General features: G+C 37.3%; 2 protein-coding genes across 6 annotated transcripts in view; one reads left to right on the plus strand and one right to left on the minus strand.

Moving 5' to 3' along the window:
* Cdep (Chondrocyte-derived ezrin-like domain containing protein) overlaps positions 1–4,781 on the minus strand; it is a 35,028-nt gene extending 30,247 nt beyond the window's left edge. For all 5 annotated transcript variants that reach the window (XM_068298050.1, XM_068298051.1, XM_068298052.1 and 2 more), the window contains exon 1: positions 4,555–4,781. The gene's annotated coding sequence lies outside the window, so the exon portion shown is untranslated. The remainder of the gene's footprint in view (positions 1–4,554) is intronic.
* Positions 4,782–5,113: 332 nt separating this feature from the next.
* On the plus strand, positions 5,114–8,581 carry Gnf1 (germ line transcription factor 1). The gene is made up of 5 exons (XM_068297461.1): positions 5,114–5,236; positions 5,300–6,591; positions 6,657–7,511; positions 7,573–7,773; positions 7,827–8,581. Exons 1-5 carry the CDS (start codon positions 5,228–5,230, stop codon positions 8,416–8,418), a joined length of 2,949 nt encoding a protein of 982 aa, XP_068153562.1. The 5' UTR covers positions 5,114–5,227; the 3' UTR covers positions 8,419–8,581.
* Positions 8,582–17,629: the final 9,048 nt, after the last annotated feature.

Genomic DNA, 17,629 nt, shown 5'->3' on the forward strand with positions numbered 1-17,629 from the left:
ACCCACCGTCCATACAAATTGCTCTTTTTTTAACTATATGACTTGACTCTTTGTTTATATACAAACTCTATACACTTTACGACTTCTTTTGGACCGTTGAAAACAAATAACATATGGACGGTAGGAGGGGAAGGAGAAAGAACGTGTGCGTGTGGCTTTTCTTATTTTTCTTTTCTTCTTGTCAGCACTTTTTGCTCTTTTTACTATAAAAAAAAAGGAACACCTTTACATTATGCTCATCTAATCTCAATGTGAAAAGGAAAACGACTTTTGAAAATCCTATTTTTGAGTTTCCAGCTCTTTTAATTAAAACAAACTTATAAAAATAATTGCATCAAGGGTTTCTTATTAACCGTATTTTCAGATAACATATGTATGTACATACAATCAAGAATTAATTGAATAGTTTAAAGAGTGGTAGCTAGATTTGACAGAAGACTTGAAAGTACATTTGTACCTTTACTTTACTCAAAATTTCGTTTCTAAGTTAATTATATAATTAATAAACTAATATTTAAAGCAAATCATAACCCAAATATTTAAAGAACTTATGTAATCAATCTGATATGTATAGGCACATATGTATGTAAATATGTCTATATAAACAATGAATAATGCAACTGAAATCTTTTGGATCTCCTCAGGCATTAACCGCAATTGAAACTGCATATATGTATACATGTGTGGACAGAAACACTATTAACCATGGTGTGGTGTACTTTATAATGTGTGTGTGAGTGTATATGTCTGTTAATCAATTAGTATTGTCGAAGGCAGTTAACAACAAACCAGATACACACACAAACAACAAGAAAGAAAAAGAGTTGCTGGGAGCGAGAGAGACAGAGCTGCTGACAAGCAAAGCAATTGACAACTGAGCAACATATTGACTATTGATTGGAACAGACAGTGAAACCTACCGCTCAACACACACACACACACATACCCCACCACCGCCTCACCATCCATCATATCTAGTAATCACTTGGATATAAAATTCAACAAATTATACCAATTTGTAGCGCAAAACTAACTTGTAAGATAAAAAAACCTGCGAATAAAAATAAATTATTTCAGATACATTTTCTAGCTTTCCCGATTACATATTAATAACATTACAGAATTAAAATCAATCAAAAAAGAGATTATTTGTAAGTCTATAAATTCACTAAGAAGTCTAAAATAAAGTAAAAGTATTCGTTGTTGGCTCCTTTGTTGACACTCTAATTTAAATTATATGATTAATGTTTTATTTTACGTCTTTGTTTTTAAACAGTCTTCACTGTAATAGCCGGTGTTGGTCCCAAATTGGTATTCAAGCCGTGAGGTAGGCCAAGGGCTTCTCTTTATGCTTTTATTAAAACGGAAATGGAAATTAGTTTTGTAGGAAAGAAAATGTCAACACCTAAACCAAGAGGGATTTTTTAAGTCGGGATATAAAATCCAAACACACACAGAAAAAGCCAACACGCAATTACTATGTACTATATAGATACATTAAAGACATTAAAAGATACAGTCGGGCAAGAACAATGCGAGAGATTTAATTTGCTTTTTCCTCTCTGAGGATACATATGTATGTACATAAGTGTCTCCTATTGTAACTTGTGCCATATACTAGATTTATGGGTCTGTATGTTTATCTATTGCTTGTATAATACTTTGTTGACCCATTTCATCAAAGCGATTGAATCATTTTCTTGTTTCTCCAACAAAAGGCAAGATAAATTCTATATAAGCTGTTGGCAACATTTAGATACATTGCTCAATAAAAGTTCCATAAATATGCAAAAATAAATATGAATTGCATTATATTTTGACCACACACTTGAGTGAGTGTAATAAATAATAAAGCTATTTAAAATCCGATAGGGAAGTTGCAAAAAAAGGAACCAAATGAGTATTTAAAACGGCAAATGGCGTTTTGCAAAAAAAAAAAAAAAAAAAAAAAAAAACCCTCAAGCATGAACGAAAAGTTGTGCTCATATCTATTTTTTATTAAAAGGAGGAGGTATCCATTTAAATTATGAAACTTTTATCTCAGAGGAATATTATCATCAAATAGTTGAAACACATGAAAATATGAATAAACCAACAATAAAAATCAGAGATGAACCTTTAATTAAAGAAACAAAATTCAGCATTTTAATGCCCCTATTGTGTTTTCGTTTGCAAGTACAATTAATAGATGAGTCAGAAATGGTGTGGACCCGCCCATAAAGACGATAACTTGTGGTGTTTATTATCAAACGCTAAGTGGTTGCAAAATTTAGCTACTACTTCTAATTGGAGCTACTAACAAAGTAGATAAATGTCTAAAACGTATAATTTCGATACGTCTTGGTCAATCTTTTCTAATAATATACAACTCTATCTTGGTATAAGTTAATTCACAGCGATATTTTCATAATTGAATTATGATGATGATGATGTCAGACAGAGCAGCAGCAGAGCCGGAGAATTGCCGAAATGTGGAAAGAAAACAATCGAAACAACCTTAAATTAACAGGCAAAAAGTAAAAACAACAAAAACATAAGTATTTTTAACAGCCTAAAGCCAAAGCAGCCGACCAGCCAAACAGTCACCCAGCCGGCCCCGACTAAATGTGTGCTTGTCAGCAGGCGCTGCTTATCTAACACACGCACACACAGAAACACACATATGTACATACAGCTACACCTACATATACTTGTGGAGTTTACCACTGCTTGTGATAAGGGCAGAGTGTGTAAATAGACAACAAAAATACAAAAGAAGAGGCTACGGCAGACTACAGATTGCTCTAACTTTGTCTGGTATGATAGTCTTGTGAATCTGAATCCAGCATTTTTATTTGAATGAAGATTCAAGAGTATATTGTATATACATCTGTTTTCCTATAGCGTAATAATTTTACCCCATTTCTACCTCACTTTTTATCTTGCTTTTCTTTATCGGTCTTTCCATAACATTTGCTCATCGTTTTATCTATTTTATTGTGAACCGTTATGGGCAAAATGCAACTGTATTGTGTTACTATAACGTAGATATCTGTGTTATCATCAATCTTTATCGATAAAATGTTATTGCTGGTAGTTCGGTTTCGTCTCCTTATTGTTGTTGTTGTTTTTTTTTTTTTGCGTGCTGACAAGTTTTGTCATTATGCAAATATCAATGAAACGAAATATTTTAGACTAACATAAAACCATTTCCCCTTAACCAAAATCAGCCTTCACGCGCTTAAAAGAGAGCAAAAGTCAAATACAGAGAGAGAGAAAGAGAGACCGAGAGAGTAAACGAAAACGATGGAATCAGAGAAAGAGAGACAGAATGAATGGACATAATGTGGGAGGCTAGGTAGTTTGGAGATGGGGCAGGCAGGCAACCTCAAACAAATGCAATGACCTGAATTTGAAGGAAACCAAAAGAAAATGGCGATAACGAGAACAAAAGTGAGAAAAAAAACAAGAAAAGGTGTCTTCCTTCCCTCCACTTTCCGTTTCACCAAAATAAAACGAGCATCAAAATTAACAAAACATTTTTAAGCCATTTTCTTACAATGGCTTAAAAGTTTTAAAACGTGTAAAAATAACTGAGAAAATGTTTAAATAACAATAATGAAGTCAATTTATACTGATTTTTTTTTATTAATTAAGAGGCGAATACCGTAAAATTTGTAAAATAATCTTTGAAAATTTTTTTTAAAAATAACGCTATTTAAAAAACGTTTTAAGAAACCCTCGTACACCCTTTTAATCAGTTAATTTGTTTGACAGAAGTATTCAATTTACAGCTATGTAAAAGGATTAACATGTGTTACCCAAAAAGATAAACAGCAGAAAATATAAAAAAAAAAAAAAAGAGAACATTTAAAATCAAGGTGCGGCGATGTCTCTATCTCTTTTCCCCACAGCAGCTGCGATGGGGCGACAAGTGTTTACAAAATATTCCAGCCAAAAAAAAAGTGTAACTGTAATTGTTGTTCTCTCTTTCCCTCCGTTTTACACTGAGCAAATTGCTGTCTAAGTGTGGGTGTGTATACGATTCCTTGTGAAAGGCTCTATGTGTGTGTATACGACGTCCTTGCCCAACACAAGAGAAACAGCTAAAGTAATGCAGCATCAATGAGCACGAGGGGAGTGTTGTTGGTGGACAAAGGGGGAAGGAAGTGCGGGCGTAACAAGGCAGGGCCACCCGTTTTACTGTTGTCAAAGTCTTCTTCTTGGTCCCTTCTTACGTTCTGTCCTCTCACAGTTATTGGTGTGTGCGTGCGCGCGGGTTAAATTCTAAGGGCGGGTACTACGGGGCGAATGAATCTCAGTTGTGTGTGTGTGTGTGTGTGTGTATGTGTGAGTCTTGTTCTATGTGATGGAATTCGACGTGCTTATTGAATTTTCGAGGCTTCAATGGGTTGCGCAAAAGTTGATTTTTTGCATTTACGTTTAATTTCGTTAAAAACATCGTTTGTTCTCAAATTAATTTTACTTTGATGCTGCGCCCTTTACACACACAGATACACACACTCACACATACACTCGCCTTGTGCGAAAAAATTTACAAGTCACAAAACATACCAGTAAGGCGCGGGGGCGCAGGCGATACGACACTTTCATGTAATTATCAAATAAGCACATTCATTCACCACGCACACACAATTTTCTGTTGTCACTCGGCGTGTGTAACCACCGCACGCATTTTAATTATATTTTTAACAATTTTTCTAGTTGTAAAATGCAATTAAATTGCATTTTTCTATCTTTTCACTCGCGAGACCGACGAGCAGCACGACCCTCCCTGTGGAAAATTTGAAACAACACTGTCAGACGGTGTTGTCGTTTAGGCCTTTTTTCGGCCAGATCTGGCTAAGTTTCAATTAAATCCGGATATTGCGGATAGCGGGAAATCTGGCTTATTTTGAGAATCGATCCAGCTAAAACGCGCGCGGTTTACTCACGCGTTTTTTCTGGAGTGGCCAGATGATAAAACTTGCGGTAGCCAGACTTGCGAGAAAAACCCATATGGCAACTCTGATTGTCTTATCCAGCCCTAGGACGGTTGGAGTTGCCAATATCGGTTCTTTTTCTCGCAAGTCTGGCTACCGCAGATATAATATCGATATATCACAAACTACATTGGGTTCAACGTCGATAAATCGCGATCGAAAAATTCACGTCCTATCGCACTTTCCATTCATCGCATACAAAAAGATTGAAAATTTTTAAATCGGTGGAATTTGTTGATAACAAAATGCAGCGGGTGCGTAGTTTTAACAACAAGTGCAAGCGGAATGGATAGGAAAAATTGATTTTTCTTTTGCAGGGCATAAATACATACTTTAAACCGGTGAACGGCAGCACCAGCGCCAAAAAGAATGAAGGCAGAGAAGATGAGACGCCAAAAAAGGCGCCAAAAAAACGAAAGGCATTGGTTATATCCAGCGACGAAGATGAAATTGCGGCCAGTCCACAGCAGCCCAAGAAGTCCAGACACGCAAATGGCCATGGCAACCAGAAGCCCACGCTGTCAAAGCTGAAGGCGGAGGTGAAACCGTCGCCCAAGCAGAAAGTGGATCCCACATTACTTTTTGGTGGCGAGACCAAGCGTATCGAGGCTCCAAAAGCTAAAAGTAAAGGAATGCTGGAATTTGAAGATGAAGAAATCGATAGAAGCCTCATGGAGGTCGATCTTAATGAAAGTGTAGTCGCTGACAAACCGGCAGAGAGGAAGGAAGAGCCTGTAAAATGCAGTCCTGAGCCGCCTGCACCAGCAAAAACCAAGAAATCTGCCACGCCGCGAGTTAAGAAGGAGCCGAAGCATGCGGATCTAGAAACCAGTGTACTGTCGGATGAAGATCGACATGAGCGCAAACGCCAGGCAGCAGTGCTCTATCAACATTACAAGAATCGTAGCAGTTGCCTTAATCACGGCAGCAAGGAAATACCCAAAGGTGCTCCCGATTGCTTGAAGGGATTAACTTTTGTGGTCACCGGCATACTCGAATCAATGGAACGAGAGGAAGCTGAATCGGTCATCAAGGAGTACGGTGGACGAGTCATGACTGTGGTGGGCAAGAAACTGAAATATTTGGTAGTTGGCGAAGAGGCTGGTCCCAAAAAATTGGCCGTGGCTGAGGAGCTAAAAATTCCTATACTAAGCGAAGATGGTCTATTCGATTTAATTAGAGAATTGTCGGGGCAGAGTAAGGGGCCTCAGGAAAATGATTCAAAAGTAAAGAAAGAACCGACAGAGAATATTAAGAAAGAAAGAACACAGGCCGAAACAGCTGTAAAAATAAAAAAAGAGAAAGACATCAGTCCAAAGACGAAAATAGAAAAAGAGAAGAAAAATGCCTCTCCACCTAAAGTGAAAAAAGAACATGAGGAAAGTAATAACAACATAAAGAAGTATGAAGAAAAATTGGATACTTCATCCAAGAAATCAGAGGAGAAAAAGCCAGAAAATGTGTCCAGCTTCAGAGTGAAAACAGAACCCCGCCCAGAGTTTGAGAAAGAGTCGCTTAGTGAACTCAATGTTGCTTGGGTAGATAAATACAAGCCCACTTCTATTAAGGAAATCGTTGGCCAAGCAGGTGCCGCGTCCAATGTAACCAAGTGAGTCCACACAGTAATCTCTTATCGCTACTATTAAGTAAATTCTTAAATTTATTGTCCAACAGGTTATTAAATTGGCTAACCAAATGGTACACCAATCATGATGGCAAAAAGAAGCTTCAACGTCCGAATCCCTGGGCGAAAAATGATGACGGTAGTTTCTACAAGGCGGCACTTCTCTCGGGTCCCCCGGGCATAGGCAAAACAACGACAGCAACTTTGGTGGTCAAAGAATTGGGTTTCGATGCTGTCGAATTCAATGCCTCCGATACAAGAAGTAAGCGACTGCTTAAAGAGGAAGTGTCCAGTTTACTAGGAAATAAGACGCTGTATGGCTATTGCAATGGCCAATCGCAAGCCGTGTCCAAGAAGCATGTTTTGATAATGGACGAAGTGGATGGCATGGCTGGCAATGAGGATCGTGGTGGCATGCAGGAGTTAATTGCCCTTATTAAAGACAGTTCTGTTCCCATCATTTGCATGTGCAATGATCGTAATCATCCTAAGATACGTTCCCTGGTCAATTATTGTTATGATTTGCGTTTCCAGAGGCCGCGTATAGAGCAGATTAAGGGTCGAATTATGAGCATTTGTTTCAAAGAAAAGATGAAAATTCCACCAGCAAAAGTGGAGGAGATTATAGCAGCTACCAATAACGATATAAGACAGTCGATCAATCACATTGCTTTATTAAGTGCCTCTGGCGAGAGAGAAAACCAAACACAAAAGGCTGGAGTGGATAAAGTGGCAAGCAAGGATCTTAAACTTGGCCCATGGGAAGTGGTGCGAAAAGTCTTCACACAGGAGGAGCACAAGCATATGAATTTAAACGATAAATGTGATTTATTTTTCCATGATTACAGTATGGGTCCGCTATTTGTTCAGCACAATTATCTACAAGTTACGCCCCAAGGCAACAGGTGAAAAAATATTTGACAAAATTGATATTTTCCCCATACTTACAATGATTTTCATTTATAGAGACACTTACATGGCCAAGGTGGCGGCCACTGCCGATGCTCTTAGTCTTGGTGATTTGGTAGAAAAGCGAATTCGGGCCAACTCAGCTTGGTCCTTGCTCCCCACTCAAGCCATATTTAGTTCAGTGTTGCCTGGTGAGCAGATGTGTGGCCATTTCACTGGACAAATCAATTTTCCCGGCTGGCTGGGAAAAAATTCCAAGTGAGATTATTGCCATTTTACCAGGACTGCTATATTAATTCAATTAATTTTAGGTCGAATAAACGTGCTCGTCTGGCTCAAGAATTGCACGATCATACCAGAGTCTGTACATCCGGTTCCCGGTTGTCCATTCGCTTGGACTATGCACCCTATTTGTTGAACAATATTGTTCGTCCGTTGACTGAAGACGGTCAAGAAGGCGTTCCCGCTTCTTTGCAAGTGATGAAGGATTATCATTTACTGCGAGAAGATTTGGATTCACTTATAGAGCTAACCGCCTGGCCAGGCAAGAAGTCCCCAATGGACTCTGTCGATGGGCGAGTGAAGGCTGCCCTAACAAGGGCTTATAACAAGGAAGTTATGCCCTATTCCTATTCCGCCCAGGCCAACATTAAAAAGAAGCGAGCCGAAGCAGCTACTGGCGATGGAGAAGATGGATTTCTGGCTGGCGAAGAAGAAGGCGGTGAAGAGGGTGCTTCCCAGAATGTCGAATCTGAAAATGAAGAAGAAAATGACGATCTTGAGCTGGATGGCCTAATCAAGGCTAAAAAGAAGCCATCAGCAGCTGCTAGTTCCTCCAAGCCATCAACTTCTAAGAAGGCAGCAGCTGGAGCAGCGAAACCTAAAGCCAAGGCCAAAAAATGAACGTTCAGTTCTTACTACTAATTATACTCGTACTTCATACAAATATTTATATATACCTATATTTTTTTTGCAAAATTAATTTGTTAATGCTCGAAAATAGTATAAGATCTGTTTGTGAACTATCTAAGAAGAATTATAATCGACTTGATTTAAAAATTTCAAATCTTGCTTCCAAATTGTGGACTTCAATTACTTTTCATTTGCTTTCACCATATCAATCAGATTCTGACTCAAGGCGTTTAAAATTTTGAAATTAACTGCTAATATCGTTGCAGTTGACAAAAGTCAACGTAAATTACCTCAACAAATTGCTAATAGCTTAAGTTTTAAACATTTTTACATATTTATTTAGCATGTTATTTGACATATGCTTCATCAATCTTTCTTCTAAATGCAATCTAATCAAATCAAATCACATTTCAAATCATTAATGCCGCTTTTTCCTTTCCACCCTTACCCCACTTGTAACAGCGTCTCGCCTATTACGCTTAAGCGTCACACAAGCTGTTTTTAGTTGCATTTACAAGGCATTACCACCACTCCCACTCCACCCCTAGAGAATGACACCCCCTTTCCTGATTACACGCGCAATTAAGGGTTGCGGACAGGAGCTGCAAACGTCTTGTGGCTTCTGCGGCCTGTTGCACGTGTGTAAATGTTGTGAGCAAACAAAATGTTACCCTTGGGGCCGATGTGAATGATCGTTACTTAACATTGATTTTGATTAAATGTTTAATATCAACAACCCATCTAAGGGGAATGAGACCAGGCGGTGGGATTGAGAGAAATTACAAGTGAGAATGGGAATTTAACCGGAAAGTGCAATTTTTCTTTGGTCAGATTTGAGTGATATGCAAATATATATTATATTTATATATTTTCTCCATTTTTTCCCCACACCTTCTTATTGTTTCTGTCGGTTTTTGATTTAATCAGGGAAAAGGCAAACTACATGAACTCAACAAAGATTAATCAGTTAGAAAAATAAACATAATAAAAGGCTAAGCGGGGCTAAGTATGCGACATTTTGATGAATACCAAATCAAAATAATGCGTTAAATTAATTAATCACGATTAAAGCTGCAGCCATAGAGGTATGTATGTATGTACAAGGGATAGGGAGAGAATAGTAAATGAGGGGATTAAGCCGGGAGATGGGGCTGAAGCGAATTTACCACTGATGTTCGATAAATGCCTACAGGGGGTAGGCGAAAGGAGAAAGTTATAGAGCGGGATAACAAGTGTCGCCCATCACACGCCATTCTCAAATTAGTGGCAAGCGCAAAAAAACCTCTCCCCACTCCCCTCTTGCCTTTTCCACTCACTGAGTATATGAAATCTATCACAAAGTCATGGTCTATTATTTTATTTAACACTTTGCCATTTGCAATGTCACGTAATCTAATGCAAATGTAATAAATCCGTATAAATTGTGATTTGAGGGCGGGTTACAACTACACAACTACTATTACCCCCCCATCACACACAACCCCCTTTTCCACTATTTGCTACCCCCTTTTTGGGTTGCTATTTTATTTACTTTACGACTTTTGTTTTTCTTCTGTTTTTTTTTTACTTCGTGCATAATTTAAAGCCTGATTTGACTTGGAATTAAATTTATATTCATTCGACCTCTGTGTGGGAACATTGTCATGTGGTTTTTGGTCGACATAAAGAGAGACAGAGCAATAGATTTAGATAAAGAGAGAGAGAGAGAGAGTGGGAGTGGGAGTTAGATATAGAGTCAGAGGTAAAAAGTATATCAGGCACCCTTCGGTGTGAACCCATTTTGTTAGCCACAAAGCAAAACCATTGACTTTTTTATGCTTGAACGCTTACCCTTTTGCGGTTTATCAATTGAATCAGATATCAACTTGTTGAATACGCTATGAAATGGCTAAAAACCTATAAAAAGGAAGTAGAAATAGGAATTGTATTGCACAGATGCTTAAAGGTTCAGAAGACATGTGCAAATTTATTATTAATTAGTAACACGTAAAAACATTTTCAATTATGTGAAATTCTTTTGCCTGGGGTTGTCCCTATGTTTGGCTATAATAAATAAATTTCCTCTTACAAATACTATATCTCCCGGTTTTAGGTTTATTGTACATACATATGTAAGTCGTAACATCTGCAGCAGATCGTGTTCAAATTAATAACTACAATACGAAAATAGAAAAGAAACTATCTAAAGAGAAATACAGAGGGCATAAATAAATCTTAAATACCCTTTAAATTATGATAAGTATGCAACATACCTTAGTTTAGTTAGTTGATTAGTTGATCAGTTTGTTCTCTTTGAATTTGAAGGCTAGAAAGGTTTGAGTTTTTTCAGAAATATTAGTCAAGATGGTAGGAATTCCAGATCCTTTCCTCTGTGTTGAATATACCTCCTTAGTAGGGTAAATATACATACATATATGTATGAAGAGATAAAGCCAAGATGCCACAGCCACACACATTGGCAGAAAGTGCACCAACTAGTTTGAAGTTTCCCATAAGCACAATTAATAACATAAGCAATTTACAATTTAAAACCGACTTATATTTCAGAGACGGAGAAGTGGGAGAGCGCGGGACAGGGCGCAATTGGCAGTGGAAAACATGTTCAACAGTTAATAAAACAAATAATTGCATCGTGTATGCAATAAAAAAGAAGGTTAAACGGTGGGCAGGACAAACAAAACAAACGGCTGGACCTTGCAGCCAAGATGGTCGGACGCCACCGGCACCGGCACGGGGCACGGCTGATGAGCCATGGGGCGAGGCCATTGAGAAAGTTTGAGGCCATGAGACTAGACAGACAATGAAGCATATAGTGAGTAAGAGTGAGAGCAAAGACTACCACTAATCATCAGCGAAGTGCTGGAAGTGTTTTGAGTTGCAAGCAGGAGCTCGAGCTGGGAACTGGGAGTTTGGGTAGCGCCAGACGAAGAACCGTCGCGCCAATTGGAATTGCAAATCTGCCTGAAACAAGAGCGAGTGAGAAAGAGGGTAAGAGCCACCACATCAACACAGGAGCGGATTCCAAGTCTTCTAGACAGTAAAGAGACTTGAGCTTAGTTTTTTTTTCGTGGGGTCTATTAAAAGTTTCCATCCTGATTCGCATTAATCACAAGTCCTTGTATTAACTCAATTCATCCCTGGAAGCACTTCAAAACTAACATATGAATGTACAAATACATAGACATATCGTTGTGTTCGTTGTCGTCATCATCAGCGTCGTCATCTTCGTCTTAGACAAAATGGTGGAGCTGCTGCGGATGGGGACAACACACAGGTTCATTCTCCCATAAATACGCTCAGCGGGTGTTAAATATTTTGTACGACTTCTGCAAGTCCTCGCCAACCTTAACTCCAACTTCAACTCGACTCGAACTACCACTGCAGACTGAGACAGAGTTGGGAGACTCCCAATGTCCAGACATGCCTCATGTGTGTGTACATACAAGCATATCTCGCTTTGGAACAAACGCAAAACTTTTGCCCCAAACGCCTTTGTTCATCAATTAAGCTGTCCGTCCAAGCTTCCCTTCCCACACACACACACACAAACACATAGCCATAAGAAAGAGATAGAGAGTAAGAGAGAGAGAGAGAGAGAGAGACTCGATGGAAAAAAGATGGTGGGAGGAGGGGTGGAGACATTGGAGACACATGCTATGGCTTGTAAATTGTGTGCGACGGTCAGAAATTGAAATATGGCGTCGCCAAAACGAAAGCCAAATTGAAATCAATGAAAATGCCCAAGATTTTCGTATTATCAGACGAAGAAGATGGAGGGAAAGAAGGATACTTCTTGGGGGACCCAATATAAGATGACTGCCCTCTGCTTTAAAGAAATTAAAGATCAGTATTCATAAACAATATCTATTGGAGTACCATATAGTAATCGTTTTTAGAAATACACAATTATTAAGATTACTTAAACTAAGTCTCCAGAATCTTAGCCTTTGTAGACCCACAACTTGGCATCTAATCAAAGGATTGATTTGGCCTTAAGTTAAACGAAGTATACATAAATATCTGTCACTATTAGATTAATTTTTAATCTGTTTGCAACTTCTGTCATAGATTTTGAAAAACTTTCTTCAACATTTTATCATTTATTTTGGCCAACTCATTTATGGTTTGAATTTTTTATCGACATTTTGATAATTATATGACTAAATTTTTATTGACACTACTAATAATAATAATAATGTTAATATTTTTAAACTTAAACTAATCCTCTGAAGTTGATTTTACAATCCAATAACCATACACAAGCCAAAGTAGTTAACCATAATGTGTTCTTCAAATTTTTTTTAATATATCCATTAAAATTTAAGCTTTTGATGCCACCGAAAGCTTCTCCTTTTACTCGGGCCACTTTTCTTTTATTTTAATTGAAACTTAAACTAATGCTAGGCTAAGCGAAAACAAAACAGAAAATGGCCAAGAAGTAACATCATCAACTTCTTCGGGGACCCCCTAGATCTGGCTAAGATATTGATGATAAAAGCGCATGTACAACAAGACGCAAAACATGCCATCATTACCACCAAAAAGAAATAACGCACAAACGGAGTGAAGAGTGAAGACTGAAAATCTTCTGAGGACTTGGAGATCTTTCTCTCTCACACTCACCCCCACCAATTTAAGTTGGAGCCTCTCCGACTCAGCGCCATGTTTGATGATTAAATCTTGAAAATGTTAATGATGCCGACGCAAGCCGTAAAACCAAGATGAGATGAGGAATGGGGAACGAGGAGGGGAGGAGGCTGGATGGACTAAACTCAGACATGGAAATTAGCTGACGATTGGGTCTCGGATTGGGATTGGTAGTAGTTGCACACGGCTTATCAAAACTATCGATGCATCCCGATCGAATCTGATCGTTAAATGAGCGCCAAAGAAATCATCCAGGTATCGGTTTTCATTTGACGCGCTTCTTTGATATCTCGAGACAACCAAAGAAACGAACGATCAAAATACATACCTATTACCAATAAAAAAAAAAATGGGGTGAGCGGGGGGAAGAGAAACAACAACAGAAAACTTATGACAAGTTGACCAAGGAAGATCATCAAGGTATAGTGGGCAAGGGCCATTGGATACCGTTGCCATCCAAGATCGAGAAATTATGGGACATTAATGGACTGTGTAGGTTAAGGGACAAACAGACAACAGAAAACAAAAAAAAAAAAACACAACATCGAAACAAGAAATATAAATATCAAAATTATGAAAAATATTATTGCATTGTCTCGAACGAGAGGCGTAAACGAGGTTCATCTTTTGTGTTCTTTGGGTTCTTCTTGTCGTCTGTTTTTTTATGTAACTGGTTTTATGTAACTCCTCCGGTTGATACCTTTCGGTCTCTCTGTTTACCTTTTCATCGATTCCATATACTGGAGGGAGTTGGGGCTAAAAAGGCAAATCAATTGAGCTAAAGTTTGGAATTACCTCCTACTCAACTAAATCTCTTCTTACCTTCAAGTCCTTTAATATGTATACTAACTAAAACTCTAGTTTTAAGCATTCTTATCCTCCTCATCCAAACAGAACCCTCCTCTTTCTTTGTCCCTTTATCATTGTCCACTAACCATATTCCATATTCAATATGAATTGTGTGCTAGTGTGTGTTGTTAGTCTTTGTCTGTGTGTCTGTGTGTGTGTGTTGGTGTTGTCAAGGTTCTTAAGATTAATTGAACAATCAATTTAAAATTTTATAGGTTTTCAACTTTTCATTTCGGATACACGAGTTTTCAGTGTGTCTTCTCTCTCGTTTTCTTATTGTTATTGTTGCTGTTGTTGGCATATAAATTTATTTTCTTTGTAGCGATCGAATACAAATGGGAATGGCTTTTAACCAGGCCTTAACACTCTTCTGTCTCCTCTCGGTGTCTCCTTTTTATTTCTTTCGTTTTGGTCAATTCAAAATTATGAAATAGTAGCATTAATGAAAGATAAAACTTTCTGTGTATTTTGGCGCAATCTTTTTTTCGTGAGTTAAATATCGCCTATTGAAGGTTGACAAATGGCTTACTAACCCATTACTTAGTATAAAACAATTTGGTGAAAATTCTTTGAGACTTTTAAAAGTTTTCTCTCCACAAAGCTGCAACTAGAAAATCCATTACGTCAGTTACTTAAAGAGAATGGAATCAACTAACGGATAAGATCACGTAACTGAATAAATTGGCTGTAAATAATAGTTGTTTATTACATCAACATAGTGCAAATTGTCGAACATGCATTTATATAAACAATAATTGCCAGTTAAAAGTAATTGTAAGTAATTGCGTAACTTAATATCCAACATAAATCAAGTCGATATGAGTAATGATATCCTTATCTATTTTTGATATTTAAAGGTTATCTTGAAATGCAAACCTTTTGAAAAAAATCAATCAACAAAACGAAAATTTATCTAAAATGTATCCTAACGAAACTATAATTAAAAGAGTTTTAAAAATTTTAAGATTTTATCACATTAAATTCCGCCTTTGATGATAGTCATCTTCTGATATTCATATCATTCGTTTTATAAGATTTGACGCTCCCTCGTCCCGGTCCTCCCCTCCTGTGCTAACGATCTATACGTTCTTATTGGAAAAACCATAAAAAACCAAACGAAATGGTTTTCATGGACCCAAAAGATCGAATCCCATCATCAAGGCGCATGCGCCTTGTGGAGAAAAAAAAACACACTAACATTTTGAATGCACATAAATTTAAATTTTTAAAAAATCGACCCCTTACAAAACTATTGTTAGAAACATTTAGTACTTAAGAAAACCATAGGTGTTGGTCACAAAATGAAATTCAAATAACTCGGGACATGAATCTGGTGTATTAAATGCTCGAATTCGTTAATTTATAATTTCATTAAAGTCTTAATACAAGTACATTAAATTTTGGCGCCATTAACTTAATTAATATAATAAAAATATTTATCGCCTTATAATGTTAATAGCTACAGCCAATTCTTATAAGTATTCGATTTTAATGGCCAATTTGCTCGAGGCTCAAGCAATTAGATGGGCTAATAAAATTGCAAAATTGCGCACACTTTTGTTTATTAACGACAAATAAAAAAAAATATTTAATGTTGCCTCCAACATACATATTTCCTCAATTGTAAAACACCTCACAAGTGCTGCCCCAGCCCCAGACAATTGTAATGGTTCGATAAGCCAGTTAGATGGCAAGTATATCAGGGAAAACTCCCACGTTCCATTAAATGCCAACTTAAACCCCAAAAACCTAAAACCAAAATCAACAATTACCCGGCGAATTAACTTTTCCAGCAAAACAAAAGTTCATTTACAGAAGTTTTTCTCTCAAACTCTCTCATTAGGCATTCAGGTCGCATTGGACCGAACCCGACCCATTGATAAAAACCTTTATTGTATCCATCTCCTCCGCTCCCCATCCCCCCCACATATACCTTTCTTTCTGCTCGGCAAGAGAGACAGTTTCTAAGCACAACAAAAACAATTTACGTATAAATTAATTTACTTTCATTAATTAGTTGGCGGTATTAGGCGGCGGCCCATGGGGTGACAGTGTGGAAAATTGGATTCGGTAAAATGGTAAAATGGTAAAAGTTGAAAAGCCAAAGAGAAATTTGCATAGCAAATTCAAACGAAAGAGAAAATTTACTGAACTTTGCCCTTTTTGAACATTTGAAAAATGAAATAGAGGTTTAAATTTGTTAAAAACTTACTAATCACTTGATGATTGTCGGATTTGACATATCATATGGTATAAATAGGCAACATTGTCTTTTAAAAGAACTAAGAATAAAAAAAAAAATGTTGTCAATAACTAACTAAAGATAAAAGTGATAATTATTTTTAGAATGATTAGTTATAATATAGTCTATTTACTCATTTCAGTTGTTGACCCACTACAAACGTCTCTCTTAAACATATAGAAGACTATATCCTCTTGTAAGTGATCAAATATTTAGACCAATGGCTTAAACAATTTAGACCATACTTTAAGGTTAAGCTGAGAGGGGTTAAAAATGCTTTTAAAAGAATCGAAAAAAATTAAACAATATTAATTGAATATTTTCTTGAAAATATGAAAAAAAAAGTCTTCTTCTTAAACTGTCACTGGCAGGCCCATTAAAAATTTCAATAGATACCACCCACTTTATAGCTTTTCATATAGTGTATTCTCCCCCAAACCAATGCTGTGCATATTTTCTTTTCCTTTTTTTCTTCTTTTGTTATTGTCGCTTTCTTGTCTTGTTGTCAATATTGGACAATTCATGCGCATTGCGTAAAACATCCGTTAAAACTTTATTTTATGTCCGCCATCTTATGAACGTTTGGTGTAAATACATTTCCGCCCAAGCGGGACCAACAATCAGGAAGAAAAAGTCCAAAAATATGGCAAAAGAAACGATGCGAAACGACGGCAATGGACACTCGAGTCCGGGCTGTGGGTCCAGAAGAGAATCTGTGGCAGAAGCTCAGGTTCAGGAAGCGCAAAAAAATGGCGACGACACCGACGACAACAGCAGCCAACAAGAGCCTGAGCAGGCAGGGGGGGACCAGAGTGGATAAGATGCAAAGAATGGGGGAAAAAGAGGCATAAATTATGCACTGCAAAATAAACGGCGAGGCACATAATAAAAATCGGCAAAAAAAATTCTGTGTACGCAATCAAAAGCATGAAATGGCAACGGAAAATAAACACCGAATGAATGGAATTAAAAAAAGAAAACTTAAAACGAAGTTGTAATGCCCTCATTATGTAGTAATAGGATATCTTGACTTTAAGTTGACATTACAATATCAAAAGTAAGCAATTTAGGCGTCCTATAGAGTTTGGAATCCTAGATTTTTAGGCTTCTTTCTGCATGTCCTGTAAGGGCATAAATGAATTAGCAAAGTATGAAATGAATGAACAAATTGTTTGAAGGATATGATCAGCATTCTCCCAATGAATCGATCGATAAAGTCGCTTATTTTGATCAACTGAGATTATTAACTGATACATAAAACGACATTAGCTTTTGATGAAAGAACAAGTGATCGGAGTTTGGTTCATTATGGGCAATAGCGGAAGTGGCCAACAGATACTCAATAAAGTAATTAAATTTTCTGTGGAAACTTGTTACTTCTTACTTAATATCAGAGGATATTATAGTGAATGACTTTATACGAGTCATTCATCTCCGTTTGTGACTTTGGGGCAGAAGAAAGCA

The sequence above is a fragment of the Drosophila tropicalis genome, unplaced genomic scaffold (genome assembly GCF_018151085.1).
Source record: "Drosophila tropicalis isolate 14030-0801.00 unplaced genomic scaffold, ASM1815108v1 contig_859, whole genome shotgun sequence".
NCBI classification, from domain to species: Eukaryota; Metazoa; Arthropoda; class Insecta; order Diptera; family Drosophilidae; genus Drosophila; species Drosophila tropicalis.